Here is a 17,701-nt window from a genome sequence, read left to right as displayed (position 1 = left end):
GCCTGGAATGGTCGGCTGAACATACGATGATTGGCTGAGGATCCTGGGATTGTATCCTGGGCAGCACGGTGGCACAGTGGTTAGCACTGCTGCCTCACAGCACCAGAGACCCTGGTTCAATTCCCGCCTCTGTGTGGAGTTTGCACGTTCTCCTGTGTCTGCGTGGGTTTCCTCCGCATGCTCCGGTTTCCTCCCACAATCCAAAAATGTGCAGTTTAGGTGAATTGGCCATGCTAAATTGCCTGTAGTGTTAGGTGAAGGGGTAAATGTAGGTGAATAGGTCTGGGTGGGTTATACTTCAGCGGGACTTGTTGGGCCGAAGGGCCTGTTTCCACACTGTAAGTAAGTAATCTAAAGTATTCATTCGAGTTTCGAAGGGTGAGGGGAGGTCTAATAGAAACTTACAAGATAATGCATGGCTTAGAACGGGTGGACGCTGGGAAATTGTTTCCGTTAAGTGGGGAGATTCAGACCCATGGGCACAGCCTTAGAATTAGAGGGGGTCAATTTAGAACGGAAATGAGGAGACACTTCTTTAGCCAGAGAGTGGTGGGCCAGTGGAATTCATTGCCACGGAGCGCAGTGGAGGCTGGGACATTAAATGTCTTCAAGGCAGAGATTGATAAATTCTTGATCATGCAAGGAATTAAGGGCTACGGGGAGAGTGTGGGTACGTTGATTTGAAATGCCCATCAGCCATGATTGAATGGCGGAGTGGACTCGATGGGCCAAATGGCCTTGCTTCCATTGCTATGTCTTATGGTCTTATGTTCAAATCCAGCAGGCTCCTTGATGTTGCGTGTTGCAGCTGCTCAGTACACTCAGCCTTACACCAAAATCTTATAGATCTTCCTGGTTCTCTCCTTTCACCACTACCTTAGGCCTCCAACTTTCAATGGAACATATGATCAAGAGTAGATCATTTATACTTCTGAGCTTGTTTCGATTTTCAATGAAGAGTTTTATAACGTTCTATCATAATCTCTCCCTCGGCCTTCAACCCTGTCGTACTTTTTCTCTTTTGGCCTCTCAATTACCCTCACTGAATTCTTCCTTTCTCTTTCACAATAAATCTCCATTTTGATCTCTTTTGGCCTCAATCATTGCAGTCTTCCATTGACCTGTCCAATTAAATTCCTCACTGCTTGATATTTAGAGCACACTTAGTCTTGATTTCCTGCAATACCTTTAGAGATTGGCTCGTGTTCAATAAGGCCATCCATAAATGTATAGAATACAGATACTCAATCCTTTATCCAAAATTCCAAAGTCCGAAAAGCTCTGAAATCTGAAATTCATTTCATGGAATGTGGAATGTCATTTTGGCGTCCGGACGAGTGACCCAACTCCACATCCACTTGAACTATGTCATTCAGTTGTGACGTTGTGGCATGGCCCAGCACTGGCAGGCATCAGTTTGTCTCAGGCACTCGTACTATTCACATGTGCATCTTCTGTTAGGTAATTTTTTTTATTTCACTGTGAAAATGTCATTTATTCCGAAATCCAAAGAATTCTGAATTCTGAAAACAACTGACCCCAAGGATTTCGCTTAATTTTTATTTTTCATGTTTCTCTCTCTGCTGGTTAGCTGGCTGTTTGCTCATTAGTTTCTTTAAAATCAATTTAAGAGTTGTACAGAGGATTCTGAAAGCATTACATTACAAGCCTCTGAGTCAATATGGTATATGTTCTGGTTATATCCATTGGAATCAATTAGATATCTTGGCTAAATTCATCATCCTTATTGGGATTAGTTTAAGTTACTGATCCCAAGTGGGGAATGATGCCCATGCAAATTCTTCAGGAGAAGAGAAGAACAGAATAGATTTATTACATAGTACATAGTAGCTAATTACATTACATGAGTTGCATTATGGTACCTAAGACCATAGTACGTAGGAACAGGAGTAGGACATTCAGTCCATTGAGTGTCTGCATATATCTACTGTGCATAACTACCTTGAGCCTCTTATAAAACCTACACTCAAAAGGAAGAATATATGACTGTTTAGCTATATGGAATTTGGGATTTGTAATAACTGGTTGACTTCTCCCAGGAGCAATTCTTGCTATTCTGATGGGTGGAGCTTACTTCATGATGCAAGCTAATCCTTTCAGGTACTACCTGCCTCATACAACACAATGGCATGTGTGATTGCTAAGATCAGGTCTCAGGTGTTCATTGCCTAATAAATATAGGTGTCATTCCAAGACAAGCACCGCCAATGGGACTGATTTAGCCTTATTGTTGCAACAATGTCAGGATTGTTTATTTACCACGTGAAATTTACCTAATTATTAAACATTGAGGGTATGTGGCAGATTGTTTTTATGTGTTAAATGATATTTTGACATTTAAATGTATTCATAGTTAATTTGGCCTTCTTGAACAGTTTTAAATTTACTGTTTCTTTCAGGTGGTCTCTGGTGAATTCAGTGAAGATAGTGAGGTCTACAACTTCACATTGCATGCTGGTGATGAGCTGACACTGATGGGCCAGGCTGAGATCCTCTGTGCCAAGACTGTAAAAGAGAAATCCCGCTTCAACACCCTATTGCGAAAACTGGGCAAAACTAGCACTCTAAGCAAACAGGTCAAAGGCAAGATGCCATGTCTTATCTGTATGAACCACAGGACCAATGAGAGTCTTAGCCTTCCCTTCCAGTGCCGGGGAAAATTCAGCACTCGCAGTCCCCTTGAGATGCAGATGCAGGAAGGAGAGCATACCATCCGCAGTATTATCGAAAAGGTTCGACTACCAGTCAATGTCACCGTTCCTTCTCGTCCACCCCGCAACTCTTACGACCTCCATTGCATTCGTGAAGGACATCGCTATAAACTTGTCAGTATTATATCAAAGACAGTAGTCTTGTGCTGTATCATTCGCAAGGATGCTATTATCCCTTTGCACTTTTTGCTGCTGTCAGATATGCCCAGGTTTGTGCTCCCTGAAGGGTTAATCCGAGGCAACCCCCTTTATGAGAGGTTAGTGCAAGAAATAATGTTGTTTAGCCAGGAGCATTTCAATGCTGATGAGTACTCAAAGGCAGTCCGGGAGGTTAAAACAGACTTTACTGATGATTGCACTAGTCCAAGAAGAATTAGACTTTGCTTGCAAGGATATACAACTAATTCACTGAACTATGCCCAGAATGAGCTGACCCAATCATTTCAAAGGCTCTCTCTGTGTGCTTTCAGCAGTGCTATGTTGCACAGCAGTGGGGAGGTTACCTTCCAGAGTTGCAGGGATTCAATTGGGGAGCAGCAAATTATGCCACATGAATTACTGACTCCTCCAGAGGTGGCTGACATGGACAGAGAGTATATGACACCTGATTGGACAGAAAATTACTTTAGGACTCAAGAGCAGCCTGAAATTCCCTATGAGGAGCTATGGACCAATCAACCAACAGATTATTCAAAGGATTCCTGCTGTGTGGTCACAGAAAGTGAGATCAAGAAACAGCAAAGCTCCATCTCTTTCTACTCTCATTCTTCTATATCCCCCAAAGAAGATCCTGTTCTATCAACTCATCCTACTGTGTTAAAAATGGGAGAATCGAGAATGCCAAGCCCACCTCCTGTCCCTCCAAAATCAGAAGCTGTGAGTATCATAGCAAATGGGTCAAGTGTAAGTCTTTTCTTTAATGTTTAACTGCAAGGGACATTATTGAGGGATAGTGCATTGTGTAATAATCCTGCAACACATTGTGCTAAGGGATAATAAAAGATGGGTTCATTCCAGCAATTCTCAAAGAACTAGTTTTCTGTCTAAGTTATGCAGGAGACACAAAGTGGTGATGACAATATAGGTGTTATTAATTCATCATCTTGGCATGGAGCTGGGCATGCTGGGCATGCAATACCTAGATTTCAGGCACAGAAGCTAATGGTCTGCATGGAATTATATGTCTATTTACAAATAACTAATGGGCTAAAGATCCTGCAACGTTCACAGAAATCTGTTTCCAAGTATGTCTGTCTGATACCTTAATTTCTCTGGTTGCTCATTTTTCTCGACTGTCAGCATTCTAGTTGCTGAAATGGTCACCAAAATTCATTTCTGACAGGCTCCAGTCATTTCAATTTCTGATGCCATTTCTATGTCAGGCATTAATCAAAAATCTATGCTGTTTTATCAAGAACCAACAAGACACCTGATAGCAATTTATCAACTGTGGTATTTCAATGGATTATATGTAGATTAGACAGTTTTAATATTAATATTCAGTATCTCTGTATATTATTTTTGTATTCTAGTCCATTTAAAATATTGAAAGAATTTTTGAATGAATTTTAAAATTGATGATATCACAGTTTAACTTCAATGCAGTAATGTTTGCAAAACTACAGATTAGATTCATCAATTTGATGAATAAACACTTAACTTGTATAAATAGCATAGGTTGTAGATGCTTTTAGTTTTATAAATATCAGCATTTTCTACATTCATGTTATCTAAAATGTTTCATTTTGTTATAAAACGTGTCTTACTGGAACAGTTTTGTGTCATACCCTTTACCACATTTTAATGTGAATGGTGTATGAGCTTTTACAGTATCTTTTAAATCTTACTGCCCATTAATCAGACTTTCACTTTGGCAAAGAAAGACTGCCTCTTGTCCAAAATGTGTAAATTGATCCTGTAAATTATTCTTAATTTCATTTTGTGTAAATCTGTTTTGCCAATGTCTTTTTGGAGATGTGATTAATATGTAAACATATTACAAAACCTTATCTTACTGTATTTTCAAAACGACCCTTTAAATTAATATCTCCTGAAGTTACAAATGCGTCATGTTTGACTTGATTTCACAAGTAGTGGTCAGCTTCCTGGACATTCTGTACAAGTGCCTGTCCAAGAAACAAAATAAACTTAGGAAATAAGTGTACGTTGCAGGTTCTGTACCAAGGAGAGGGGGGTAGGGGAGGATGGAGTCGTCATAGCTAAGACTGATTTGGCTAGACCTAAACCACAGCTCCACCCAACATAGACATTCTGTTACAGACCAGACCAAACCCTCTTAGATACATACAGCACAGAAATAGACCTTTCAGTCTAACTCATCCTAATGCCAACCAAATATCATAAATTAATCTAGTCCCATTTGCCAGCACTTGGCCCATATCCCCCTAAACCCTTCCTATTCATATACTCATCGAAATGGTTTTTATATGTTATAATTATACTAGCCTTCACCACTTCCTCTGGCAACTCATTCTATACACGCACCACCCTCTGCGTAAAAACATTGCCTCTTAGGTCCCTTTTAAACCTTTCCCCTCTCACCCTCAAACCTATACTGTCTCATTCTGATCTCTCCCACCCTGGGAAAATACCTTGTCTATTTATCTTATCTTCAAATATATCAAGAGATAGCCTAGACCCTAACTTTTATCTTATTTGAATGCAAGTGTAAGATGTAATTTAATTGGTTACACTATTCAGCTTTAAGCAAAACACACTTTATTCTTACACTATAGTGAAAATATAAACAAAAGAAGGAGGAATTGGTCTAACTTTAACTCTGTTGGAAAATTTAACATAATAAAAGATTATTTAACTCCTAAACAGCGGCTGTTCCAATATCGTAATATCTCATTAACATATCCTTGGCAAAGGCAAATTCAGTAAAATTGATTGCCTCACATGCAATTCTCCAGGAAGAAAATACATCAAGAGCAAATTCTGGCAGAGAGAGGTATGACAGCTTTCATGGTCAACTTCAAAACCCCAAGAACTACTGAAAGTTAAACTAACACTCTGCTTCAGTGGTAGCCTGACTCCACCCATTCATGCTGCTTCTATTGTTTTAACTTTTAAGAACACCCCAAGGCCTCACAACTTGTTTACTTTATTGTCTTGGATCAGACCGCTCTGAACCTCTACCTCAACTTATTTTCTTAAAAAAAAGGACAAAATACACCTCTTAAAGCCACAGTATCATCACATCTTCCCCCACTCAAAAAAAAAGAACCCTTAATATACAAAGATGGCTTCATTTGTAAAACCCCTTAGTCTTAAGCTATTAGTACACTACAATACATATACAGTACAATGACTCTAAGCATTCAATACGACTGTCCATTTCAATCCATTTCTTCTGCCACCATGCACCTTATTCTTCCTTCATTAAAGTCGTGACAACACCTTGGCAATTACATTCTCTCATCTGCCATGTTTATAATTTGCAAATTAAGTAGCTGTAGCAATAAACTCCATCAAAGCAGGCTGGTACTTTTATCTTTTTTTTTCTAGAAATGTTAAAGGATTATGATCAGTATATCCAAATGTGACCTCTGCAACTGGGACCTTGCTTCAGGGAAGCAGAAAGCTAGAACAACAAGCAACACATGGTCAGCAATGACCGAAAGGGACCTCACTCACTCACACATACAATTAATTGCCTTAGACACATTACTGACAACTAAATGTTGAAATGCCAACACCAAAGTCAAAGTCTCCTTCTCAATTGTGGAATATTTCTGTTGATGAATATTCAACTACCTGCAAAAATACCCAACAACTCTTGCCAGAAGAAAGAAGCTTACTTAAGTTTGGGGAAGCAAGTATCTGGCACAGCTTTGGAGGATTACAGAGTAGCTAGGAAAAAAACTCAAAAATGGACTGAGGAGAGGTAGGAAGGGGCACAAAAAAACCTTGGTGGGAAGGATTAGGGAAAACCCTAATTCGGTGATTTACACTTACATGAGGAATAAGTGAATGATCAGAGAGAGGGTAGGACTGATCAGGGATAGTGGAGGGAACTTGTGCCTGGAGTCTGACTAGGTAGGGGTGATGTTAAATGAGTTTTTTTCCTTCAGTATTCACTAGGGAGAGGGACCTTGTTGACAGTGAGAACACCATGGACCAGGTTAATAGGCTTGAACAGATTGATATTAAGAAGGTGGGTGTATTGGAAATTCTGGGAGGATCAAAATAGACAAGTCCCCAGGGCCAGACCAGATATATCCAAGGTTACTAGAGGAAGCAATGAATGAGATTGCTGCGCCTCTGGAGGTGATGTTTGCATCCTCACTCTCCATGGGAGTAGTACCCGATGATTGGAGGGAGACGAATGTTGTTCCTCTGTTCAAGAAAGGGAATAGGGAAATCCCTGGGAATTACAGACCAGTCAGTCTTATGTCTGTGGTAAGCAAAGTATTGAAAATGATTTTGAGATATAGGATTTATGACTATTTGGAAAAACATAGTCTGGTTAAAGATAGTCAGCATGGCTTTGTGAGGGGCAGGTCATGCCTCACAAGCCTTATTGAGTTCTTTGAGAATGTGACAAGACAAGTTAGAGTCATAGAGATGTACAGCATGGAAGCAGACACGTCGGTTCAACACGTCCATGCCGACCAGATATCCCAACCCAATCTAGTCCCACCTGCCAGTACCTGACCCATATCCCTCCAAACCCTTCCTATTCATATACCCAACCTTTTAATGTTGCAATTGTACCAGCCTTCACCACTTCCTCTGGCAGCTCATTCCATACACGTACCACCCTCTGTGTGAAAATATGCCCCGTAGGTCTCTTTTATATCATTCCCCTCTCACCCTAAACCTGTGCCCTCTAGTTCTGGACTCCCCCACCCCAGGGAAAAGACTTTGCCTATTTACCCTATCCATGCCCCTCATAATTTTGTAAACCTCTATAAGGTCACCCCTCAGCTTCCGATGCTCCAGGGAAAACACCCCCAGCCTGTTCAGCCTCTCCCTATAGCTCAAATCCTCCAACCTGGCAACATCCTTGTAAATCTTTTCTGAACCCTTTCAAGTTTCACAACATCTTTCCAATAGGAAGGAGACCAGAATTGCACAAAATATTCCAACAGTGGCCTAACCAATGTTCTGCACAGCCGCAACATGACCTCCCAACTCCTGTACTCAATACTCGGACCAATAAAGGAAAGCATACCAAACGCTTTCTTCACTATCCTATCTACCTGCGACTCCACTTTCAAGGAGCTATGAACCTTCTTTCCAAGGTCTCTGTTCAGCAACACGCTCTAGGACCTTACCATTAAGTGTATAAGTTCTGCTAAGATTTGCTTTCCCAAAATGCAGTACCTCACGTTTATCTGAATTAAACTCCATCTGCCACTTCTCAGCCCATTGGCCCATCTGATCAAGATCCTGTTGTAATCTGAGGTAACCCACTTCGCTGTCCACTACACCTCCAATTTTGGTGTCATCTGCAAACTTACTAACTGTACCTCTTATGCTCGCATCCAAATCATTTATGTAAATGACAAAAAGTAGAGGACCCAGCACTGATCCTTATGGCACTCCACTGGTCACAGGCCTCCAGTCTGAAAAACAACCCTCCACTACCACCCTCTGTCTTCTACCTTTGAACCCAGTTCTCTGTCCAAATGGTTAGTTCTCCCTGTATTCCATGAGATCTAACCTTGCTAGTCAGTCTCCCATGGGGAACCTTGTCAAACGCCTTACTGAAGTCCATATAGATCACATCTACCCCTCTGCCCTCATCAATCCTCCTTGTTACTTCCTCAAAAAACTCAATCAAGTTTGTGAGACATGATTTCCCACACACAAAACCATGTTGACTATCCCTAATCAGTCCTTGCCTTTCCAAATACATGTACATCCTGTCCCTCAGGATTCCCTCCAACAACTTGCCCACCACCGAGGTCAGGCTCACCGGTCTATAGTTCCCTGACTTGTCCTTACCACCCTTCTTAAATAGTGGCACCATGTTTGCCAACCTCCAGTCTTCCGGCACCTCACCTGTGACTATCGATGATACAAATATCTCAGCAAGAGGCCCAGCAATCACTTCTCTAGCTTCCCACAGAGTTCTTGGGTACACCTGATCAGGTCCTGGGGATTTATCCACCTTTATGCGTTTCAAGACATCCAGTACTTCCTTTTCTATAGTATGGACATTTTGCAAGATGTCACCATCTATTTCCCTACAATCTATATCTTCCATGATGGCACGATGGCACAGTGGTTAGCACTGCTGCCTCACAGCGCCAGAGACCCGGGTTCAATTCCCGCCTCCGGCGATTGACTGTGAGGAGTTTGCACATTCTCCCCGTGTCTGCGTGGGTTTCCTCCGGGTGCTCCGGTTTCCTCCCACAGTCCAAAAATGTGCAGGTTAGGTGAATTGGCCATGCTAAATTGCCCGTAGTGTTAGGTGAAGGGGAATGGGTCTGGGTGGGTGCGCTTCGGCGGGTCGGTGTGGACTTGTTGGGCCAAAGGGCCTGTTTCCACACTAAGTAATCTAATCTAATATCCTTTTTTCACAGTAAATACTGATGTAAAATACTCATTTATTATCACCCCCATTTTCTGTGGCTCCACATAAAGGCCGCCTTGCTGATCTTTGAGGGGCCCTATTCTCTCCCTAGTTACCCTTTTGTACTTAATGTATTTGTATAAACTCATTGGATTCTCCTTAATTCTATTTGCCAAAGCTATCTCATGTCCCATTTTCCTGAAGAAGGGCCTGTGCCCGAAACGTCGAATCTCCTGTTCCCTGGATGCTGCCTGACTTGCTGTGCTGTTCCAGCAATAAAGTTTCAACCATGTCCCATTTTTGCCATCCTGATTTCCCTTTTAAGTATACTCCTACTTCCGTTATACTCTTCTAAGGATTCATTCGATCAATCCTGTCTATATCTTACATATGCTTCCTTCATTTTCTTAATCAAACACTCAATTTCTTTAGTCATCCAGCATTCCCTGAACCTACCAGCCTTTCGTTTCGCCCTAACAGGAATATACTGTCTCTGAATTCTCGTTATCTCATTTCTGAAGGTTTCCCATTTTCCAGCCATCCCTTTACCTGCGAACATCTGCCCCCAATCAGCTTTCGAAAGTTCTTGCCTAATACTGTCAACCTTGACTGTCACTGCTCAACATTGTTTTTAAAGTTTGGTGCTCCAGCAGCCTAGTAGTTTGCGCAGTTGCCTCACAATGCCAGGGACCTGGGTTCAATTCCACTGTTGGGTAACGGTGAAATTTGCACATTTTTCCCATGTCTGCGTGGGTTTCCTCTCACAGTCCAAAGAATTGCAGATTAGGTGGATTGGCCATGCTAAATTGCCCATTGTGTCCAGGCATGTGCAGACTAGATGGGTTAGCCATTGGAAATGCAGGGTTACAGGGATAGGTTGAGTCTGGATAAGATGCCCATGGAGGGTTGGTGTGGTCTCAATGGGCCGAAAGGTCTGCTTCTACACTGTAGGAATTCTGTGATTCTAACGCTCCTTGTGATTCTGGATGCATTGCAGTTGATTTAAATTGTTTTATTTCTAAGCTATCCATAACTTCCTTGAATAATTTTGGATGTAAAATTTGACCCTTGATCAGATTGTATCCCTATGAGTAGTCTATATCTTATAAAAAAAGTTGAGTAACTCTTCTACAATCCTTCTAGCTGTGATATTGCAGAATGGAATGGCCAATGGAAATCAAGTAGACACATCAATTATGTCAACAGATTTTGATTCCTATGTTTTTGTTTAAAGGAGGGGTCCTACTCAATCAAGACTGTTGTTAAAGGTTAAAGGTTCCTCAAAGGCTGGAATAAGTATTACCAGTCCTGGTTTATCACTGCCTGAGGTTTGCCGATTATCTGACATGTATGACATGCCCAGCAAAATCCAACTACATCTCTATGCTGTCCAAGCTAATTAAAATGTTTTTGTATTCCTTTCTCTCAAATGATCCCTTACTGGTAATTCATGTGCTACCCATAGGACCTCCTTTCTGCAACCCACCAGTAGTACAACTAGCTGAACTTCTGCCCATTTTTCGTCTGCCTGAATATTTAATGGTTAAAAACAAAACGTTTTTAAAGTTTGATGCTACAGCAGCTCAGCAGTTAGCAGTGTTGCCTCACAACGCCAAGATTCCACTGTCGGGCAACTGTGTGAAATTTGCACATTTTTCCTAAGTCTGCATGGGTTTCCTCCAGATGCTCTAGTTTCCTCTCACAGTCCAAAGATGTGCAGTTTAGGTGGATTGGCCATGCTAAATTGCCCATAGTGTTCAGGGATGTGTAGGTTAAGTGCATTAGGAAAATACCTGTATGGGGAATGGGTCTGGGTGGGTTACTCTTCGGAGGGTCATTGTGGACTTGTTGGGCTGAAGGGATTCTAATTCTAATTCTAATTCATAATTCTAGTTCAATTCTAATTCTCCATTTTCACATCATGACTTTGTTTTTAAGGTGGTAACATTCTGTGATACACTTAGCTTCTGTGTACGCTTTTTGATACAACTAATTTATTTCTTTGTCTTTTTGTTGTGTTTCAAGAAAACTCTCTGAAATAAAAATATCCACTTTGTCCACCACCTCTTCTTGTTTTCTCTCAAACATTTGATCAAACATAGGTTCTGAAAATTGAAGTTCAAATTCATCATCTTTATTCTTTGATTTCTCCTCCTGTTTCAACCTGTGGCTTTGTAACCTTAGAACATAGAAGAACATAGAACAGTACAGCACAGAACAGGCACTTCAGCCCACGGTGTTATGCTGATCCCTGATCCTCATATATGCACCCTCAAATTGCTGTGACCATGTGCATGTCCAGTAGTCTCTTAAATATCCCCAATGACCTTGCTTCCACAACTGCTGCTGGCAATGCATTCCATACTCTCATAACTCTCTGCGTAAAGAACCCGCCTCTGATATCCCCTCTATACTTTCCTCCAACCAGCTTAAAACTATGACCCCTCGTGTTAGCCATTTCTGCCCTGGGAAATAGTCTCTGGCTATCGACTCTATCTATGCCTCTCATTATCTTGTATACCTCAATTAGGTCCCCTCTTCTCCTCCTTTTCTCCAATGAAAAATCTTGTTACCACACAATCAGGAAAAACCTCAGGATATACTTCAGATAACATCTCAGTTGCCTTACCTTCCTCTGGCTTTTCAACCAAAGTAGGCATCACTCTCAACCTATTCCTGAGGACAAACTGTAACTCCAGAACAGAGAATTTCTCTGTTATTTCAACTTTTCACCGGACTGTCCAACCTCACCAATGAATTCTACATATTAGCACCTTTTCTGGCATTACTCCTTCCAAAAACATACCTCCTCACCTCTCACCATCAAAGATTGACTTGCTCCTGGATCTCTTAAAACTTTAATTTCTTTACCTACTCCTGGGATACATGAGTAAACCTTAACCACAAGCTAAATTCTTTAAAAAGATCTGGTACTTTCTACTAACCAACCCCGATCAGGCTGTATATTCTGTTGTAGCTGTTTAGCTTCCACTACTTTAATAAACCCTACTGGCTTATTCTATTTTGCCACATCTGTCTTCCCTGTGCTTTTTTTAAACTACCAACACTGCAACTTCATGTGGCCTACTTTATTGCAGCAAAAGCTCCTGATCTTTTTTTTACTTCGCTTGCCCTCCCTCATAGATTTTCATTTTACCCTGGGTTAACTACTTTTATTATCTTCAAAAATATCTACTTTCCCTCTTTTAACTAAATTCCCCAATTTCTATCCCTCACAGATTGATATTAATGTTGGAAGCCAAACTTTGATTTGTGAACTAATTCATAATAATCTGCCATTTCTGCTGCTAATTTTGCAGTCTGAACTCTCTGCTTTTCCACATGAATTCTCACTATTTACAGGAGTGATTTTTTAAACTTCTCCAAAATAACAGTGTCTCTAAGACGATCATATGTCAGATCTATTTTCAGTGCCCTTATCTGCCTATTACAGTTACTTTGTTTGATTCATTCACATGCAATATAGTATGACCAGGTTACCTCCTTAGATTCCTAAAACATTGATTGTTGGCTCCTGGGACTAATTCATATGCACTTAAGAATTTTTTTTCACCTCATCATACCGTCCAGATACCCCTGACAGTGATGCAAATACCTCACTAGCTCTATCTACCAACTTTGTTTGGATCAACAAAACCCACATGGTCAGCGGCCATTTCATTTGTTTAGCCACTTTCTCAAATGTAATGAAAAGGCCTCCTACGTCCTTCTCATCAAACTTTGATAACACTTGAATATATTTAAACAGATCCCCGCCAAGCTTTTATCTACAATGGATTCACTCTTCACCAATGTCTCCATCACTACATCTACTTTCTGCCTTCACCATTTTAAGTCAAATTTTCTCTTTCATTGCCAACCACTGAAGTTCAAAACCTCTCTCTTTCTCTGTTTCTTCTGCTAGAGCCTTCCTTTCTTTTTCTTTTTCTTCTGCTTTTAATCGTAACTCAAACCGTTTAATTTCCTTTTCATATTCAAGCTGTTTCATTTGCAATTGAATTTTAGCCATTTCCAATTATTCTGTTTGCAATCTGGCAATTGTAAATGCTGCACAATTGCTGCAATTATTTCCCCTTTCTTCAAAGACACAGGGAACTCCAGCTCCAACTTGTTTGCTAATTCCAAAAGCTTTGTCTTGCTCACTTTCGTAAACCTCTAGAAGTAACTTCTTTCATCCCCAGGAAACCCTTAGCGACCATTACTACACAAGGCACACCTTGTTTAAGCCAAACAAACATAATATTTGAAAAAAAACCTATCAATATTCACTACTCATTGTCTTTGAGTCCAATAATCCTAAACCCAACCTAAAATTACAGATTTTGATCCTGACAAGAGTCCCCAGCTTGTTACGGACCAGACCAAAGCTCCTTCAAATATATCAAGGAGATAGCCTGGACCCCAACTTTTTCTTATTTAAAGGCAAGTGTAGGGTACTGTGTTCCAATTGTAATTTGATTGGTACACTGTTCTTTATTCTTTATTCTTGGTACTTTATTCTAACTCTACAGTTAAAATACAAACAAATGAAAGAAGAATCATGGGTGGTACGGTGGCTCAATGGTTAGCACTGCTGCACTTAGATTCAATTCCACTCATGGGCAACTGTGTGGAGTTTGCACATTCTCCCCGTGTCTGCATGGGTTTCATTGAAGTGCTCCAGTTTCTTCTCTCAGCCAAAAGATGTGCAAGTGAGGTAGATTGGCAATACTGAATTGTCCACAGTATCCAGTGATGTATAGGTTAGGTGGCTTGGCCATGGGAAATTGCGGGTTACAGGGATAGGAAAGGGGGAATGGGTTTGGGCAGGATGCTCTTTGGAGGGTCAGTGTGGACTCCATGGGATGAATGGCCTGCTTTCACACTGTAGGAATTCTATGAATTGGTCTAACTTTAACTCTGTTGGAAAGATTAACAGAATAATAGATTCTTTAACTACTAAACAATAACTGTTCCAATATAGTAACATCCGATAAACACACTCTTGGCAAAGGCAAAGTCAGTAAAATAGATTGTTTCATATGCAATGTGTCTCTAGTCCAGGAGGAAAGAACATCACCAGAAAATTCTGGCAGAGGGAGGTATGGAAGTTTCCAAACTCAATTTCAAAACTTCAACAACTGCTGTAAGCTAAACTAAAACCCTAGTTCTGTGGGAGCCTGACAACACCCATTCAGGCTTCTTCTATTGTTCAGACTTTAAAAAAAAAACCAAGGCCTCACAAGTAGTTTACTTTATTGGCTTGGATCAGACTGCTTTTCACCTCTGCCTCAACCTCTCTTCATAATAAAAAGGGAGTAAAATCACAGTATCATTACAACATCTAGAGACAGACACCCAGATATAAACTTTCGTGTAAAACACTCCTCCTCAGGAGTTCATAAAAATTCCATTGCATTTGTATCAAATGGTGTTATATAGGCAAAATTGTATACAGTCTCTTATTAATATACAAATTAGGAGCAGAAACAGTATTCTCTATGGATAATGCCAGTCCCTCTATCCTGCTCTACCATTCAATAAGATCATAAATTATCTGATTGTGGTCTCAACTCCACATTGCTGTCAATCCCCAATAACCTTTGACTTCTTTTCTATTCAAGAACTGCCTTAAACGTCTCCATTGACCCTGCGTCCACTGCTTCCTCGGGAAGAGAGTTACAAATATCCATGACATTCTGAGATAAAGCATTCTTCCTCTTCACCACCTTAAATTGGAGATTATTAAAATTTAGGAGTTAATTTGAAACTACCTTAGTTCTAGGAGGAAGTGAGGTCTGCAGATGCTGGAGATCAGAGTTGAGAGTGTGTTGCTGGAAAAGCACAGCAGGTTAGGCAGCATCCGAGGAGCAGGAGAATTGATGTTTCGATGATTCCTGCTGAAGGGCTTATGCCTGAAACGTCGATTCTCCTGCTCCTCGGATACTGCCTGACTATCTGTGCTTTTCCAGCAACACATGACCTTAGTTGTAGTCTCTCCCACAAACTGAAGCCTCCTTTCAACATCTACTCTGTCATGTCCTCTAAACTTCTTATATGTTTCAACATGATGTGATTATCAATAACATCAAAAAGGCCCTCATACATACACAGTGTCAGTGATCGTCATAGGTAGTAGGAGTGTTGGTGTCTATTTGTGCTCTGGGAGTACCAGGCTTGGGTGAGGTGGAGGCTGAAATGTCCAAGCCTGTTCTTTCCAAACCCCATCCCCTTCATCCAGATCCTCCACCATATCCAGACACTAAATTGCCTGTTAAAATGCCTGATGTATACAACAGGGAAACAGACCCTTCAATCCAACTCATCCACCCTGATCAGATGAGGGTGACTTAGCAGCATTTGGCCCGTATCATTCTAAAATCTTCCTATTCATATTCCTATCCAGATGCCTTTTAAATGTTGTAATTATACCCATCATCATCACCATCACTTCCTCTGGCAGCTTGCTCCACACAGACACCATACACAGGGGGAAGGCGATGGCCTAGTGGTATTATTGCTGGACTGTTAATCCAGAGACCCAGGTAATGTTCTGGGGACATGGGTTCGATTCCTGCCAAGGCAGCTGGTGGAATTTAATTTTAGTAGAAATTTGGAATTAAGAATCTAATGATGACCAACAATCCATTGTCATTTGTCAGAAAAACCCATCTGGTTCACTAATGTCCTTTAGGGAAGGAAACTGCCATCCTTACCTGATCTGGTCTACATATGATTCCAGACCCACAGCAATGACTCTTAGAACATAGAACATAGAACAGTACAGCACAGAACAGGCCCTTTGGCCCTCGATGTTGTGCCGACCTGTGAACCATTCTCAGCTCGTCCCCCTACACTATCCCAAAATCATCCATGGGCTTATCTAAGGATTGTTTAAGTCTCCCTAATGTGGCTGAGTTGACTACATTAGCAATTAGGGCATTCCACGCCCTTACCACTCTCTGTGTAAAGAACCTGCCTCTGACATCTGTCTTAAATCTATCACCCCTCAATTTGTAGTTATGCCCCCACGTACACGCTGACGTCATCATCCTAGGAAAAAGACTTTCACTGTCTACCCTATCTAATCCTCTGATCATCTTGTATGTCTCTATCAAATCCCCTGTTAGTCGTCTTCTTGCCAATGAGAACAGGTTCAAGTCTCTCAGCCTTTCCTCATCAGACCTTCCCTCCAGACCTGGCAACATCCTGGTAAATCTCCTTTACCAATATTTCCACATCCTTCCCGAAAAACGGCGACCAGAACTGTATACAATATTCCAAATGTGGCTGAACTAAGGTTCTATACAGCTGCAACATGACTTGCCAATTTCTATATTCTAAGTCCTGACCGATAAAGTCAAGCATGCCATACGCCGCCTTAATCATCTTAACCACTGGTGTTGCCACTTAGGGAAACTCTGGACCTGCGCAGCAAGATCCCTCTGTATATTGATGCTACTAAAGGTTCTAGGAGAAAGTGAGGACTGCAGATGCTGAAAATCAGGGTCAAGATGTATGGCGCTGGAAAAGCAGAGCCGGTCAGGCAGCATCCAAGGAGCAGGAGAGACGATGTTTCAAGCATAAGCTCTTCATCACTAAAGGTTCTGCCATTTACTATACACAGTAGTCCCCCTCGTTCCACAGGGGATATATTACAAATCCTATCGCAGAAGCCCAAAACTGCAGATAAGTGTGAACCCATTCATTTAAATGGGAAATTTACCTTCCCAGCAGCCCCCTGGTCTCTGTTTCCAGAATGTCCCCTGTAATATGTTCAGGCCGCAGTAAACTGCAGGTAACTGAAACTGCAGAAACCGATTCTGTGGATACGGCGGTTGGCCTTTACGTCCTTCCTGCATTAAATCTTCCAAAATGCATCACCTCGCATTTGTCCAGATGAAAGTCCATCTACCGTGTCTCTGCCCAAAACTCCAGCCTATCTATATCCTTCAGATTCATCTGGCAATTTTCCTCACTATCCACAGTTCCCCCAATTAAGGTGTCATCTGCAAACTTACTAATCAGGCCACCTATATTTTTCTCCAAATCATTATTATATATTACAAGCAACAGGGGTCCCAGCACTGATTCCTGTTGAACACCTCTGGTCACAGCTCTCCAGCCAAAAAAACTCCTTTTCACCATGATTCTCTGTCTTCAATGACTAACCCAGTTCTGTATCCATCTTACCAGCTCACCACAGATCCTCTGTGACTTCACGTTCTGTATCAGCCTGCCATGAGGAACCTTGTCAAAGGCCTTGCCACAGTTCATATAGGCCAAAGTGAGTAATGCAAATCTTGGAGATTAGAGTCAGGAGTGTGGTGCTGGAAAAGCACAGCAGGTCAGGCAGCATCCAAGGAACAGGAAAATCGACGTTTTGGGCAAAAGTGCTTCATCAGGTCTCTCCACTACCTGA

The 17,701-nt window shown here is 41.4% G+C and overlaps 1 protein-coding gene across 4 annotated transcripts in view; it reads left to right on the top strand.

Annotated features, from left to right (window-relative positions):
* The window catches only part of garem2 (GRB2 associated regulator of MAPK1 subtype 2), a 322,420-nt gene that overhangs the window by 222,570 nt on the left and 82,149 nt on the right, over nucleotides 1–17,701 (top strand). For all 4 annotated transcript variants that reach the window (XM_087976894.1, XM_043675852.2, XM_043675871.2 and 1 more), the window contains one exon: nucleotides 2,421–3,608. In XM_087976894.1, the coding sequence (XP_087833020.1) occupies nucleotides 2,421–3,608 (1,188 nt within the window). The remainder of the gene's footprint in view (nucleotides 1–2,420; nucleotides 3,609–17,701) is intronic.

The sequence above is a fragment of the Chiloscyllium plagiosum genome, unplaced genomic scaffold (assembly GCF_037043375.1).
Source record: "Chiloscyllium plagiosum isolate Xiang-an unplaced genomic scaffold, Cpla_swu_hap1 HiC_scaffold_3, whole genome shotgun sequence".
Taxonomy (NCBI): Eukaryota; Metazoa; Chordata; class Chondrichthyes; order Orectolobiformes; family Hemiscylliidae; genus Chiloscyllium; species Chiloscyllium plagiosum.
Note: the sequence above shows the minus strand (reverse complement) of the source record. Positions and strands in the feature narration are given on the sequence as shown.